Genomic DNA, 16,170 nt, shown 5'->3' on the forward strand with positions numbered 1-16,170 from the left:
CAGGTTCTATACATTCCTGAGACGGTCCTTACAAAAATTGGGACCAGTCAAACACACGGTTAGGGAGTTATTGGTGGATTAAGATTAAGACTGACATATTATTTGGGTGTGTGTTGGTGTTCGCATATAGATCTCAAGAATGAACGGACCGATCGTCACCAAACTTGGTGAACAGGTTCTATACATTCCTGAGACGGTCCTTACAAAAATTGGGACCAGTCAAACACACGGTTAGAGAGTTATTGGTGGATTAAAATTATACAACGACTTATAGAGGCACACCCCCGTTGGTCAAAGGGAAATAACCATTCTCACTGCCACCAACTGAGAAGGTTATTTCCCTTTATAGGGGGTGTTTTTCCTATCGGAGGAATTTCTTGTTTTCTCATGTGTTTGCATGACTAGCAAATTAACGCCAGCGGCTACACGCAAATGAAACTTAGACAGAATCTGTATCAATCATTTATCTGTGGGTATACAAAGTCATGAATTTTTTGAAGACAATTGAACAATCCTATGACAAGTTTAAACAACATTTTCCGAAACATTGCGTCACATCTGGATAAACAACCGTAACGATCCAAACTTTCGCACGAAGTATCTCTAGTATGTTGGTAAAATATTCCGAAAGTTTCAAAGCAATCCACCAAGTCATTGCTAAAATGTAGCGCTTTTTGACATGATACCCATAAAAATTGACGTAAAACGTTCCGTTTTTGACCGCTCTTGCGATCGACACCTGCATCAGTAGGAATAGCATAGCACGCGAAATACGCAAGGTAGCAAAACATAACAATCTGTTCAGGGTAGATGATTGGTTTGAATTTCTTCTCGTATGTCAAAGTTGCAAAGATTTGCCTATTGTGATTTTTTTGTCAATTTTTCATTCGGCTCTTCCGTTTTTGTCTGGTCGATTTTGAGGGTACCCTTACTTTAGCGGCGGTCACGTGATCCATGTAAAAGAATTATGTAATCCAAAAGGTGATCCTGAAGGTTAAGTGAACGGTCTTAACTGGCATATATACAGTTTTAATTAAATGACACAGGAATTAATGCTTTAATTTGGGTTTGAAATTTGTTGCAATAATTTTTTGGCCAACTTTATTTCAACTGAAGTCATTATACCGCTGACGACCGGCCAATTGTGGTCAAATCTGGACAGGCACCAATATACCTCTGAAAAATACGTTTGTAACAAAGCGGTCAGCCGATGAGGTTCATGCTCTTTGCACCTCCCCCCCCCCTCCCCACACACACACCCATCTATGATGACCAGTGTACAGAGAAGGCGAAACTCAAAACTTTATCAACGCTACACCGTCGATAGGGCTGGGCCTCCTGTATGTTCCTGTTGTGAGCGCAATTACTTGCCGGGTGCGTGATTTCATTTTCATTTTATTCTTTTTCATTTTCATTACTCTGTCGTCCAATTGCTGAGAAATTCGGGTCACTTCCTCTCAGTGGAAAGCTAGTACGGTTGAGGACGCAAAGGAGTTTTTCACAAAATCCGATGTCGCAGTGTGTCCCAAAAACCCGGGAAAATGCGACAGGCTCCCAGTTATGTTAGAGTGTCATAGCTCACTGCACTCCAACCTGCTGCTCACTCCTCACGTCCTCTTCCCCCAGACCCACCATGTCGAGCATCAACCTCAGGACCTTCAAGGGAGTGCCCAAGAGGCGCAGGACCCTCTTACCGGGAAACTCCGCTAACATCTCTGGCAACAACGTGGTCAGTGACAACAACCAGGGCACCAGTCGCAGCAAGGATGGGGCCAGTAACAGCAAAGAGGCAAGGCTGGACACAACGGTCAACAAGACCAATACCATCAAGACCTCAGTCCACTGCGCACAGCTGTACCCCCTCATACAGCCCGCGGAGAACTACTCGGACTATGCTTGTGACGTCAACGAAATGCCCATCAGAGGAGAGGTACACATGTGTGTGTGTGTGTGTATGTGTGTGTGTGTGTGTGTGTGTGTGTGTGTGTGTGTGTGTGTGTGTGTGTGCTTGATTGTATGTGTTTTACTGCTTGTATGCCTGTCTGTGAGTGTGTGTCTGAGTATGTGTGTGTGTGAGTGTGTATGTGCGTATGTGAATGTGTGTGTGTGTGTGTGTGTGTGTGTGTGTGTGTGTGTGTTTGTGTGTGTGTGTATGTTTTTGACTGTGTGTGCATGTGTGTGTGTGTCCGTGTGTTTGGAGTAGCTCTCTGATTGAGCGTCGCTTGTACTCAAAGTGGAATATCTCAGAATACCATAAGCTTGAACAGATTGAGTTTCCCTGGTACTTAAAGTGGAATATCTCAGAATACACCACACGCTTGAATTTCGCGCGTACTCAAAGTGAAAAATCTCAATATCTCAAAATACCACACGCATGAACAGATTGAGTGTCGATTTTTCTCAAAGTGGAATATCTCAGAATACACCACAAGTATAAACAGATTGAGCGTCGCTTGTACTCAAAGTGGAATATCTCAGAATACCACACTCATGAACAGATTGAGTTTCGCTCGTACTCAAAGTGGAATATCTCAGAATACCACACGCAAGGACAGATTGAGTTTCGCTGGTACTTAAAGTGAAATATCTCAGAATACCACACGCTAGTGAACAGATTGAGTTTCGCTCGTACTCAAAGTGGAATATCTCAGAATACCACACGCATGAACAGATTGAGTGTCGCTAGTACTCAAAGTGGAATATCTCAGAATACCACACGCATTCATGAACAGATTGAGGTTCGCTTGTACTCAAAGTGGAATATCTCAGAATACACCTCACGCATGATAAGATTGAGCGTCGCTTGTACTCAAAGTGGAATATCTCAGAATACAACACGCGTAAACAGATTGAGTGTCGCTTGTACTCAAAGTGGAATATCTCAGAATACCATAAGCTTGAACAGATTGAGTTTCCCTGGTACTTAAAGTGGAATATCTCAGAATACACCACACGCATGAACAGATTGAGTGTCGCTAGTACTCAAAGTGGAATATCTCAGAATACCACACGCATTCATGAACAGATTGAGGTTCGCTTGTACTCAAAGTGGAATATCTCAGAATACCACACGCATGAACAGATTGAGTGTCGCTGGTACTTAAAGTGGAATATCTCAAAATACCACACGCATGAACAGATTGAGTGTCGCTAGTACTCAAAGTGGAATATCTCAGAATACCACACGCATGAACAGATTGAGTGTCGCTGGTACTTAAAGTGGAATATCTCAAAATACCACTCGCATGAACAGATTGAGTTTCGCTGGTACTTAAAGTGGAATATCTCAGAATGCCACACGCATGAACAGATTGAGTTTTGCTGGTACTTAAAGTGGAATATCTCAGAATACCACACGCATGAACAGATTGAGTTTTGCTGGTACTTAAAGTGGAATATCTCAGAATACCACACGCATGAACAGATTGAGTTTTGCTGATACTTAAAGTGGAATATCTCAGAATGCCACACGCATGAACAGATTGAGTGTCGATTGTACTCAAAGTGGAATATCTCAGAATACCACACGCTAGTGAACAGATTGAGTTTCGCTCGTACTCAAAGTGGAATATCTCAGAATACCACACGCATTCATGAACAGATTGAGGTTCGCTTGTACTCAAAGTGGAATATCTCAGAATACCACACGCATGAACAGATTGAGTTTTGCTGGTACTTAAAGTGGAATATCTCAAAATACCACACGCATGAACAGATTGAGTTTCGCTTGTACTTAAAGTGGAATATCTCAGAATACCACACGCTAGTGAACAGATTGAGTTTCGCTCGTACTCAAAGTGGAATATCTCAGAATACCACACGCATAAACAGATTGAGGTTCGATTGTACTCAAAGTGGAATATCTCAGTATACACCTCACGCATGATAAGATTGAGTGTCGATTGTACTCAAACATGAAGCCCTCAGAAGACTTTCTAGCATTTCTTCCAGTTCCACCGTTTGGCTTTAGTACAGCTACCTTATCTTTCTTGTCAAACGATGACCGTTCCTTCCCGAGGTAGCATGACGGTAAGAACGCCCTGTGTTGTTTGACACAGTAAGAACGCCCTGTGTTGTTTGACACAGTAAGAACGCCCTGTGTTGTTTGACACAGTAAGAACGCCCTGTGTTGTTTGACACGGAAAGAGCGCCCTGTGTTGTTTGACACGGAAAGAGCGCCCTGAATTGTTGGACACGGTTAGAGCGCCCTGTGTTGTTTGACACGGTAAGAACGCCCTGTGTTGTTTGACACGGTAAGAGCGCCCTGTGTTGTTTGACACGGTAAGAACGCCCTGTGTTTGTTGGACACGGTAAGAGCGCCCTGTGTTGTTGGACACAGTAAGAGCGCCCTGTGTTGTTTGACATGGAAAGAGCGCCCTGTGTTGTTGGACACAGTAAGAGCGCCCTGTGTTGTTGGACACGGTTAGAGCGCCCTGTGTTGTTTGACACGGTAAGAACGCCCTGTGTTGTTTGACACGGTAAGAGCGCTCTGTGTTGTTTGACACGGTAAGAACGCCCTGTGTTGTTTGACACGGTAAGAACGCCCTGTGTTGTTTGACACGGTAAGAACGCCCTGTGTTGTTAGACACGGTTAGAGCGCCCTGTGTTGTTTGACACGGTAAGAACGCCCTGTGTTGTTTGACACGGTAAGAACGCCCTGTGTTGTTAGACACGGTAAGAACGCCCTGTGTTGTTTGACATGGAAAGAGCGCCCTGTGTTGTTTGACACGGTAAGAACGCCCTGTGTTGTTGGACACAGTAAGAGCGCCCTGTGTTGTTTGACACGGTAAGAACGCCCTGTGTTGTTTGACATGGAAAGAGCGCCCTGTGTTGTTTGACACGGTAAGAACGCCCTGTGTTGTTAGACACGGTTAGAGCGCCCTGTGTTGTTTGACACGGTAAGAACGTCCTGTGTTGTTTGACACGGTAAGAGCGCCCTGTGTTGTTTGACACGGTAAGAACGCCTTGTGTTGTTTGACATGGATAGAGCGCCCTGTGTTGTTTGACACGGTAAGAACGCCCTGTGTTGTTAGACACGGTTAGAGCGCCCTGTGTTGTTTGACACGGTAAGAACGCCCTGTGTTGTTTGACACGGTAAGAGCGCCCTGTGTTGTTAGACACGGTAAGAGCGCCCTGTGTTGTTAGACACGGTAAGAGCGCCCTGTGTTGTTAGACACGGTTAGAGCGCCCTGTGTTGTTAGACACGGTAAGAGCGCCCTGTGTTGTTAGACACGGTAAGAGCGCCCTGTGTTGTTGGACACAGTAAGAGCGCCCTGTGTTGTTGGACACGGTAAGAGCACCCTGTGTTGTTAGACACGGTAAGACCGCCCTGTGATGTTGGACACAGTAAGAGCGCCCTGTGTTGTTGGACTCAAAGTGGAATATCTCAGAATACCACACGCATGAACAGATTGAGTTTTGCTGGTACTTAAAGTGGAATATCTCAGAATGCCACACGCATGAACAGATTGAGTGTCGATTGTACTCAAAGTGGAATATCTCAGAATACCACACGCTAGTGAAGAGATTGAGTTTCGCTGGTACTTAAAGTGGAATATCTCAAAATACCACACGCATGAACAGATTGAGTTTCGCTTGTACTTAAAGTGGAATATCTCAGAATACCACACGCATGAACAGATTGAGTTTTGCTTGTACTCAAAGTGGAATATCTCAGAATGCCACACGCATGAACAGATTGAGTTTTGCTGGTACTTAAAGTGGAATATCTCAGAATACCACACGCATGAACAGATTGAGTTTTGCTGGTACTTAAAGTGGAATATCTCAGAATGCCACACGCATGAACAGATTGAGTGTCGATTGTACTCAAAGTGGAATATCTCAGAATACCACACGCTAGTGAAGAGATTGAGTTTCGCTGGTACTCAAAGTGGAATATCTCAGAATACCACACGCATAAACAGATTGAGGTTCGATTGTACTCAAAGTGGAATATCTCAGTATACCACTCGCATGAACAGATTGAGGTTCGCTTGTACTCAAAGTGGAATATCTCAGAATACCACACGCATGAACAGATTGAGTTTCGCTGGTACTCAAAGTGGAATATCTCAGAATACCACACGCATTCATGAACAGATTGAGGTTCGCTTGTACTCAAAGTGGAATATCTCAGAATACCACACGCATAAACAGATTGAGGTTCGATTGTACTCAAAGTGGAATATCTCAGTATACACCTCACGCATGATAAGATTGAGTGTCGATTGTACTCAAATATGAAGCCCTCAGAAGACTTTCTAGCATTTCTTCCAGTTCCACCGTTTGGCTTTAGTACAGCTACCTTATCTTTCTTGTCAAACGATGACCGTTCCTTCCCGAGGTAGCATGACGGTAAGAACGCCCTGTGTTGTTTGACACAGTAAGAACGCCCTGTGTTGTTGGACACAGTAAGAGCGCCCTGTGTTTTTGGACACAGTAAGAACGCCCTGTGTTGTTGGACACGGAAAGAGCGCCCTGTGTTGTTTGACACGGAAAGAGCGCCCTGAATTGTTGGACACGGTTAGAGCGCCCTGTGTTGTTTGACACGGTAAGAACGCCCTGTGTTGTTTGACACGGTAAGAGCGCCCTGTGTTGTTTGACACGGTAAGAACGCCCTGTGTTGTTAGACACGGTTAGAGCGCCCTGTGTTGTTTGACACAGTAAGAACGCCCTGTGTTGTTAGACACGGTTAGAGCGCCCTGTGTTGTTTGACACGGAAAGAGCGCCCTGAATTGTTGGACACGGTTAGAGCGCCCTGTGTTGTTTGACACGGTAAGAACGCCCTGTGTTGTTTGACACGGTAAGAGCGCCCTGTGTTGTTTGACACGGTAAGAACGCCCTGTGTTGTTTGACACGGTAAGAACGCCCTGTGTTGTTTGACACGGTAAGAACGCCCTGTGTTGTTAGACACGGTTAGAGCGCCCTGTGTTGTTTGACACGGTAAGAACGCCCTGTGTTGTTTGACACGGTAAGAACGCCCTGTGTTGTTTGACACGGTAAGAACGCCCTGTGTTGTTTGACACGGTAAGAACGCCCTGTGTTGTTTGACATGGAAAGAGCGCCCTGTGTTGTTTGACACGGTAAGAACGCCCTGTGTTGTTGGACACAGTAAGAGCGCCCTGTGTTGTTTGACACGGTAAGAACGCCCTGTGTTGTTTGACATGGAAAGAGCGCCCTGTGTTGTTTGACACGGTAAGAACGCCCTGTGTTGTTAGACACGGTTAGAGCGCCCTGTGTTGTTTGACACGGTAAGAACGTCCTGTGTTGTTTGACACGGTAAGAGCGCCCTGTGTTGTTTGACACGGTAAGAACGCCTTGTGTTGTTTGACATGGAAAGAGCGCCCTGTGTTGTTTGACACGGTAAGAACGCCCTGTGTTGTTAGACACGGTTAGAGCGCCCTGTGTTGTTTGACACGGTAAGAACGCCCTGTGTTGTTTGACACGGTAAGAGCGCCCTGTGTTGTTAGACACGGTAAGAGCGCCCTGTGTTGTTAGACACGGTAAGAGCGCCCTGTGTTGTTAGACACGGTTAGAGCGCCCTGTGTTGTTAGACACGGTAAGAGCGCCCTGTGTTGTTAGACACGATAAGAGCGCCCTGTGTTGTTGGACACAGTAAGAGCGCCCTGTGTTGTTTGACACGGTAAGAGCACCCTGTGTTGTTAGACACGGTAAGACCGCCCTGTGATGTTGGACACAGTAAGAGCGCCCTGTGTTGTTGGACACAGAAGGAGCGCCCTGTGTTGTTGGACACAGTATAAGAATGCCCTGTGTTGTTGAACACAGTAAGAGCGCCCTGTGTTGTTGGACACAGTATAAGAACGCCCTGTGTTGTTGGACACAGTATAAGAACGCCCTGTGTTGTTGGACACAGTAAGAGCGCCCTGTGTTGTTGGACACAGTAAGAGCGCCCTGTGTTGTTGGACACAGTATAAGAACGCCCTGTTTTTGTTGGACACAGTAAGAGCGCCCTGTGTTGTTGGACACGATAAGAGCGCCCTGTGGTGTTGGACACAGTATAAGAACGCCCTGTTTTTGTTGGACACAGTAAGAGCGCCCTGTGTTGGACACAGTATAAGAACGCCCTGTGTTGTTGGACACAGTAAGAGCGCCCTGTGTTGTTGGACACGGTAAGAGCGCCCTGTGTTGTTTGACACAGTAAGAGCGCCCTGTGTTGTTGGACACGGTAAGAGCGCCCTGTGTTGTTGGACACGGTAAGAGCGCCCTGTGTTGTTGGACACAGTAAGAGCGCCCTGTGTTGTTGGACACAGTATAAGAACGCCCTGTTTTTGTTGGACACAGTAAGAGCGCCCTGTGTTGTTGGACACCATAAGAGTGCCCTGTGTTGTTGCACACGGTAAGAACGCCCTGTGTTGTTGGACACAGTAATAACGCCCTGTGTTGTTGGACACGATAAGAGCGCCCTGTGTTGTTGGACACGGTAAGAGCGCCCTGTGTTGTTGGACACAGTAAGGGAGCCCTGTGTTGTTGGACACAGTAAGAACGCCCTGTGTTGTTGGACACAGTAAGAGCGCCCTGTGTTTTTGGACACAGTAAGAACGCCCTGTGTTGTTGGACACAGTAAGAACGTTGTGTTTTTGGACACGGTAAGAGCGCCCTGTGTTGTTGGACACAGTAAGAGTGCCCTGTGTTGTTGGACACGGTAAAAGCGCCCTGTGTTGTTGGACACAGTAAGAGTGCCCTGTGTTGTTAGACACAGTAAGAGCGCCCTGTGTTGTTTGACACAGTAAGAACGCCCTGTGTTGTTGGACACAGTAAGAGCGCCCTGTGTTTTTGGACACAGTAAGAACGCCCTGTGTTGTTGGACACAGTAAGAACGTTGTGTTGTTGGACACAGTAAGAGCGCCCTGTGTTTGTTGGACACGGTAAGAGCGCCTTGTGTTGTTGGACACAGTAAGAACGTTGTGTTGTTGGACACAGTAAGAACGTTGTGTTGTTGGACACAGTAAGAGCGCCCTGTGTTTGTTGGACACGGTAAGAGCGCCCTGTGTTGTTGGACACAGTAAGAGCGCCCTGTGTTGTTGGACACAGTAAGAACGCCCTGTGTTGTTGGACACGGTAAGAGCGCCCTGTGTTGTTGAACACGGTAAGAGCGCCCTGTGTTGTTGGACACAGTAAGAACGCCCTGTGTTGTTGGACACAGTAAGAACGTTGTGTTGTTGGACACAGTAAGAACGTTGTGTTGTTGGACACGGTAAGAACGCCCTGTGTTGTTGGACACGGTAAGAACGTTGTGTTGTTGGACACGGTAAGAACGTTGTGTTGTTGGACACGGTAAGGACGTTGTGTTGTTGGACACGGTAAGAACGTTGTGTTGTTGGACACAGTAAGAACGTTGTGTTGTTGGACACGGTAAGAACGTTGTGTTGTTGGACACAGTAAGAACGTTGTGTTGTTGGACACAGTAAGAACGTTGTGTTGTTGGACACGGTAAGAACGCCCTGTGTTGTTGGACACGGTAAGAACGCCCTGTGTTGTTGGACACAGTAAGAACGTTGTGTTGTTGGACACGGTAAGAACGCCCTGTGTTGTTGGACACAGTAAGAACGTTGTGTTGTTGGACACGGTAAGAACGCCCTGTGTTGTTGGACACGGTAAGAACGCCCTGTGTTGTTGGACACAGTAAGAACGTTGTGTTGTTGGACACGGTAAGAACGCCCTGTGTTGTTGGACACGGTAAGAACGCCCTGTGTTGTTGGACACAGTAAGAACGTTGTGTTGTTGGACACGGTAAGAACGTTGTGTTGTTGGACACAGTAAGAACGCCCTGTGTTGTTGGACACAGTAAGAGCGCTCTGTGTTGTTGGACACAGTAAGAACGTTGTGTTGTTGGACAGGGCGTGGCCAAGGGACCCCCAGCACAGCAGGACAGGCTGTGGCGACTGGTCACTGAGGATCACACCCCCAAAGGTCAGTTCAATGGCACGCCTTAAGGTCCTTAATTGAGCCGGAAGTCGACTTCGCGAAGACTTGGCGAAGTCTTTTTACCAAAAACTCAGCGCTAAAGCTCCGTGCGGCCAGCTTCGCGAAGTCTTACTTCACGTAGTCGACTTGGCCCAATAAATGACAGGCTTAAAGGTCCTGTCACGGCGGATTTAGGGGGGGCTAAGGGGGCCCGGGCTCCCCTTCAGGAAGAGAGAGAGAGAGAGAGAGAGAGAGAGAGAGAGAGAGAGAGAGAGAGAGAGAGAGAGAGAGAGAGAGAGAGAGATATGATTAAATGACAGTTTCTGAGCTCAGGTGGCCCTAGATTGCAGCATTTCGCTTCATTGAAACAAAACATTCCGGGAGGGGGGGGGGGGGGCATGCCCCCGAACCCCCTAGCATGTTCGGGCGCTTCGCGCCTTCAAGTTTGTGCAAAAAAGGTTTGGGTGGGCCCCCGCTTCCTTGAGATCCTGGATCCGCCCTTGAGGTCAGTTATGCCGCACACGCCCAAGGGTCATTGTAGGGGCCTGCATGGCAAACACACCACTGTGGGCCACGTGACACACATCAACAGGTCAGTTCAATGACAAGCCTAAAGTCAAAACAGTGACACACTGTACATGTACACATAAACATTAGTGACTTATACCTGAATATCTGGTCAGTTTAATGACACGCTTGATGATCATGTCAGTTACTCACACCTTACGGTCAGTACAGTGCCACATAGTGAGCCAGGTCTCTCTCTCACACACACACACACACACACACACAGCAGTGCCGGACCAAATGAGTTGTAAGGGGGGGGTTCCTCCTTTTTTGGGGGGGGGGCAAATCAGCGAAGTGGCGAAGCGAACTAGGGGTCCGGGGGTATGCTCCCCCGGAAAATTTTTGAAAAACGGTTAAAATCTGTGCAATCTGGTGCATTCTGGGTCTTGTTTTGAGGGTTAAGAGCAGCATTATTTTGGTGCTAAAACTAGTAAAAGTCAAAGCAAGGTACATGCTTTTTCCAGGGGTGGGGTTCCGGAACCCCTGGAACCCCCCCCCCCCCTGGGTCCGGCCCTGCACAGACACACACACACACACACACACACACACACACACACACACACACACACACACACACATACACACTACATGGTACAGTATGGGTGTTGTTCAAGTAACAAGGTAACGAAAGACAAGTTGTGTGTGCCAGCACACCAGTTCCAAGCGAGCACCAGCCGATACAGACACGACCTAGACCTGGATGCCGGCCAAGCACCCGTCATACCCGAAAGCGTGAGTTGACTACTTTCCTATTTATGTATTTATCATTCTTCTGCAGAGAATGTGGATAGAACAAAAATGTTCATCTTTTTTTTCTCCCTGGTTCATTTAGACTTTGTATTTATGTTAAAATGACATATTGGAAGATGCATGGTGGGGGATATCTGTGTGTTTCAGGATTTCAGCGCCAAGAGCTTCACCCCCAGTCTGCAAGTAGCATGGTGACGTCACATGGAGTACAGGGGTTATCTGTGTGTTTCAGGATTTCAGCGCCAAGAGCTTCACCCCCAGTCTGCAAGTAGCATGGTGACGTCACATGGAGTACAGGGGTTATCTGTGTGTTTCAGGATTTCAGCGCCAAGAGCTTCATCCCCAGTCTGCAAGTAGCATGGTGACGTCACATGGAGTACAGGGGTTATCTGTGTGTTTCAGGATTTCAGCGCCAAGAGCTTCACCCCCAGTCTGCAAGTAGCATGGTGACGTCACATGGAGTACAGGGGTTATCTGTGTGTTTCAGGATTTCAGCGCCAAGAGCTTCATCCCCAGTCTGCAAGTAGCATGGTGACGTCACATGTTGTCCAGGGGTTGTCTGTGTGTTTCAGGATTTCAGCGCCAAGAGCTTCATTCCCAAGACGCAGATCATGCTGCAGAAGATACCCAGGACGTGCCCCAGAGATCTCCTCATAGAAAGGTAAAAGCTCAACACACCCACCCACCCTCTCCCCTCCCTACCCTCGCCCCTTTTCACCTGAAGAAAAACGTGCATGCATGATCAGTAAATGTTATTATGTAACGTCAATCACAATGTCGGTAGCAAGCAATAACGTTGTAATTAGCGATATTGTGTTCTTGTGTCTCTATTGTATCATGTCCCACGTTAGTGGAACAGCCGCACACAGTTCTGACGTCATCTAGTGCAAATGCACGTACACTGCTCAAGATGATTTTGAGGAACTTGTGCTGGTCGAGACTGTACAAAGGAAACGCAATGCATACTTAAGTTGGGTAGAAATGGCCGATCTGAAGTTTAGCTGAATGTTAGCCTATGTCTATTATACGTGACGCGACGTGATGAATATTGAGCTAATCACGCCTGGCTAGCAGACTGTCACTGTGTCACGTGACCTATATCTGTACGTGACGTGACGTTATGAATATTGAGCCTGTTACGCATGGCCAGCTGCAGACTATCACTCGTATCACGTGGCCTATATCTGCACGTGACGCGATGTGATGAATAGGGAGGTTTAGAAACTGCGTCCCTATCAGCTACGTCACCTACCAGGACACCTATCTCACATGCGGGTCGCGCTGCGTGTGGTGATTAGGTACGTGTTCACGTAGCAAACCCTTCCATACGTCAGCGCAACGTATGTCAGATTTTATCAAGTCCAACCATCCGAGAATTAAGAAGGGTGTAAGGATGCTCAATATTTTTCTGGAATCTTTCCTTCACGCTTCAGTCCATATTTCATAATTCTGGTTTGTATACATCGTAGTCGCCGATGTGTCAAGAGCATGACCCCACGAACGACAAGGCGCTGAGACTTACGTCGCGTACCCTTCTGTGGGCCTATTCAGTGTGCTCGCCTCGATTCACTTCGAAAAGCAGACACAGAAAGCAAAATACCGCTCGTTCAAATGTATTTTGTAGTTAAATCTGTTCAGTGGAAAGAATTCAATCCCTACGGTAGAAAAAATAATGGAAAAGCTCCCCTAGAATGGATTTTAGTGCAAATGTGTCGGTGTCTCGATAATACGTGAACACTGTGACCTTCTTTTTGACAACTTCTGAGCGTTAGATACCACGTTACGTGCATACTACACCCCTATCACTGCGGGTATTCCCACTGTCGATCGCTGTGCGTGCTTCTGATACGGGCGTGATCACGTATAAAACAGTTTTTATACGTGAAGGCAACGTATCTCATATTACTTTAAAATCTAAATATGAACCATTCAAATAAAGTACGAGACCTCCTCTTACAGCATTTTCCTATATCCTGGCGCATAAACCACATTTTTTAGTTGTGTGGTTGCTTGACTAAAATTAAATAAATCGGGTGACCCGTTCCAACGGCTCTGCGATATCACAGCAAACCATGAAGCACGCAAGGACGACCCAAGCTAAATTTAGAAATGTCATCTCGACCAAAATACTCACAGGAAGCGTATGTTCAAAAAGACTGAAAATTCAGCATAACAGTAACCTTTTCCCAGGAACAGATCAAGTCTGCTTGGTAACCCAATGCACACGTGTATCATGTGTGTGTGGTGGGGGGGGGGGGTGTTGTTTAGTTTTGGTTAGTAAAACTGCCTAGCAAGAATGTTTTGGTTCATAAAGACTTTGTAAACGACCATAAAGTAATGTTCCGTCCAATTCATTTGAATTGAAGGCTAGGTTTGGGTACACACATAAAGGCATGTGCGTACGCACGCACACACGCACACCCACAAACACACACACAGACAGACAGACAGACAGACAGACAGACACACACACACACACACACACACACACACACACACACACACACACACACACACACACACACACACATGGCGTCGCCCATTTACACAGACAGACAGACAGACAAGCAGACAGACATACAAACACACACATATACACACATACACACATTCGCACATGCACATGAAAGTCAGAAATACAACGACGCCCACTTACACACTAACACACACCCTTATAAGCGGGGGGTGATAGCGTGGTGGCCAGTGACCCAGAACGAACACAAACCAACGCTCAAAGTTCGATTGCCCTACTTTTCTTTTCTGTTTCCTTTAAAAAAAATAAAAATCATTGACTTTACCTGCTGGTTAACAGTCGGTATGATCTGGGTCAGTGGAACATAACTTCCACGTGCAGCACACAGCGACACCGACACAATGACAGCAGCAGTTTCAACACTGGGTATTGTTGCAGACTTCAGCGCGCTGTCCACGATTTTTTAAAGCACGAGTTTTGGAGTTTTGCCCTACTTTGATAGGTGACGTGGTATCTAACGAACAGTTTTTACAACTTTCCTCTGCGTGACTTATATCGATAGGGATAGGTGAGGTCGGGGTACGTAACGCAATATCTAAACCTCCCTAATGTTGAGCCAATCACGCATGGCTATCAGACTGTCACTATGTGTTACGTGACCCGACAGGAAGCGGCGAGACAACGCCAGGCCGAACCTGGAGAAGATCCTAGAGGAGACTTACCACATCCAAACGCACCGCCTGATGCCCTCTAACCCCATGACCCCCACAGAGGTCAGACTGAACGAGGGGTCAGACCCCGCGCCCTTCCCGTCCTACCTGCCCCTGGAGCTGTTCGACAACGAGGAGTACGACCCGCGCACACCCAATGAGTGGCTGGACCTGGGCTGGGAGGACGACATCAGGAAGCCCATACCTGGCGTGGCCCTCCTGCCCACCTTGGATTCTGACTTCTACAGTGAGTGATTATCTGTGCGTGTGTGTGTGTGTGTGTGTGTGTGTGTGTGTGTGTGTGTGTGTGTGTGTGTGTGTGTGTGTGTGTGTGTGTGTGAGACAACATCAGGAAACCCATACCTGGAGTGGCCCTCTTGCCCACCTTCGATTTTGACTTCTACAGTGAGTGATTGTGATTGTGTGTGTGTGTGTGTGTGTGTGTGTGTGTGTGTGTGTGTGTGTGTGTGTGTGTGTGTGTGTGTGTGTATGTGTGTGTGTGTGTATGTGTGACAGGGTCAGGAAACTCATGCCTCCTGTGGCTCTGCTGCCTACGTTTGGTGCTGACTTGCTCAGTGATGGGTAGCCACCTTTAGCGCGTAGTTCAGGTTGCTTTACCAATGTACCCGTCCTGATCACCCCAGCATAGAGTACGCGAGATACAAGGTGTTTTAGTGTACTGACCCCATCCTGTTTCAGAGGATCCCCGACACCCCAGCATAGAGTACGTGTGACACAAGGTGATTTAGTGTACTGACCCCATCATGTTTCAGAGGATCCCCGACACCCCAGCATAGCGTACGCGAGATACAAGGTGTTTCACTGTACTGACCCCATCCTGTTTCAGAGGACCCCCGACACCCCAGCATAGAGTACGCGAGATACAAGGTGTTTTGGTGTACTGACCCCATCCTGTTTCAGAGGACCCCCGACACCCCAGCATAGAGTATGTGTGGTACAGGGTGTTTCACTGTACTGACACCATCCTGTTTCAGAGGACCCCCGACACCCCAGCATAGAGTACGCGTGGTACAAGGTGTTTTAGTGTACTGACCCCATCCTGTTTCAGAGGACCCCCGACACCCCAGTATAGAGTACGCGTGGTACAAGTTGTTTCACTGTACTGACCCCATCCTGTTTCAGAGGACCCCCGACACCCCAGCATAGAGTACGCGAGATACAAGGTGTTTCTGTGTACTGACCCCATCCTGTTTTAGAGGACCCCCGACACCCCAGCATAGAGTATGTGTGGTACAGGGTGTTTCACTGTACTGACACCATCCTGTTTCAGAGGATCCCCGACACCCCAGCATAGAGTACGCGAGATACAAGGTGGTTTAGTGTACTGACCCCGTCCTGTTTCAGATGATCCCCGACACCCCAGCATAGAGTACGCGAGATACAAGGTGTTTCTGTGTACTGATCCCATCCTGTTTCAGAGGACCCCCGACACCCCAGCATAGAGTACGCGTGGTACAAGGTGTTTTAGTGTACTGACCCCATCCTGTTTCAGAGGACCCCCGACACCCCAGCATAGAGTACGCGAGATACAAGGTGTTTTAGTGTACTGACCCCATCCTGTTTCAGAGGATCCCCGACACCCCAGCATAGAGTATGTGTGGTACAGGGTGTTTCACTGTACTGACACCATCCTGTTTAAGAGGACCCCCGACACCCCAGCATAGAGTACGCGTGGTACAAGGTGTTTTAGTGTACTGACCCCATCCTGTTTCAGAGGACCCC

The 16,170-nt window shown here is 47.4% G+C and overlaps 1 protein-coding gene across 1 annotated transcript in view; it reads left to right on the plus strand.

Moving 5' to 3' along the window:
- Positions 1–16,170, plus strand: part of LOC138961925 (dynein axonemal heavy chain 1-like) — a 158,284-nt gene that overhangs the window by 2,462 nt on the left and 139,652 nt on the right. Inside the window, exons 2-6 of the mRNA XM_070333604.1 lie at positions 1,627–1,930; positions 9,861–9,933; positions 11,144–11,226; positions 11,817–11,905; positions 14,385–14,674. Of these exons, the coding sequence (XP_070189705.1) occupies positions 1,634–1,930; positions 9,861–9,933; positions 11,144–11,226; positions 11,817–11,905; positions 14,385–14,674 (832 nt within the window). The 5' untranslated portion in view covers positions 1,627–1,633. The remainder of the gene's footprint in view (positions 1–1,626; positions 1,931–9,860; positions 9,934–11,143; positions 11,227–11,816; positions 11,906–14,384; positions 14,675–16,170) is intronic.

This window comes from Littorina saxatilis, linkage group LG3, assembly GCF_037325665.1.
Source record: "Littorina saxatilis isolate snail1 linkage group LG3, US_GU_Lsax_2.0, whole genome shotgun sequence".
NCBI lineage: Eukaryota > Metazoa > Mollusca > Gastropoda > Littorinimorpha > Littorinidae > Littorina > Littorina saxatilis.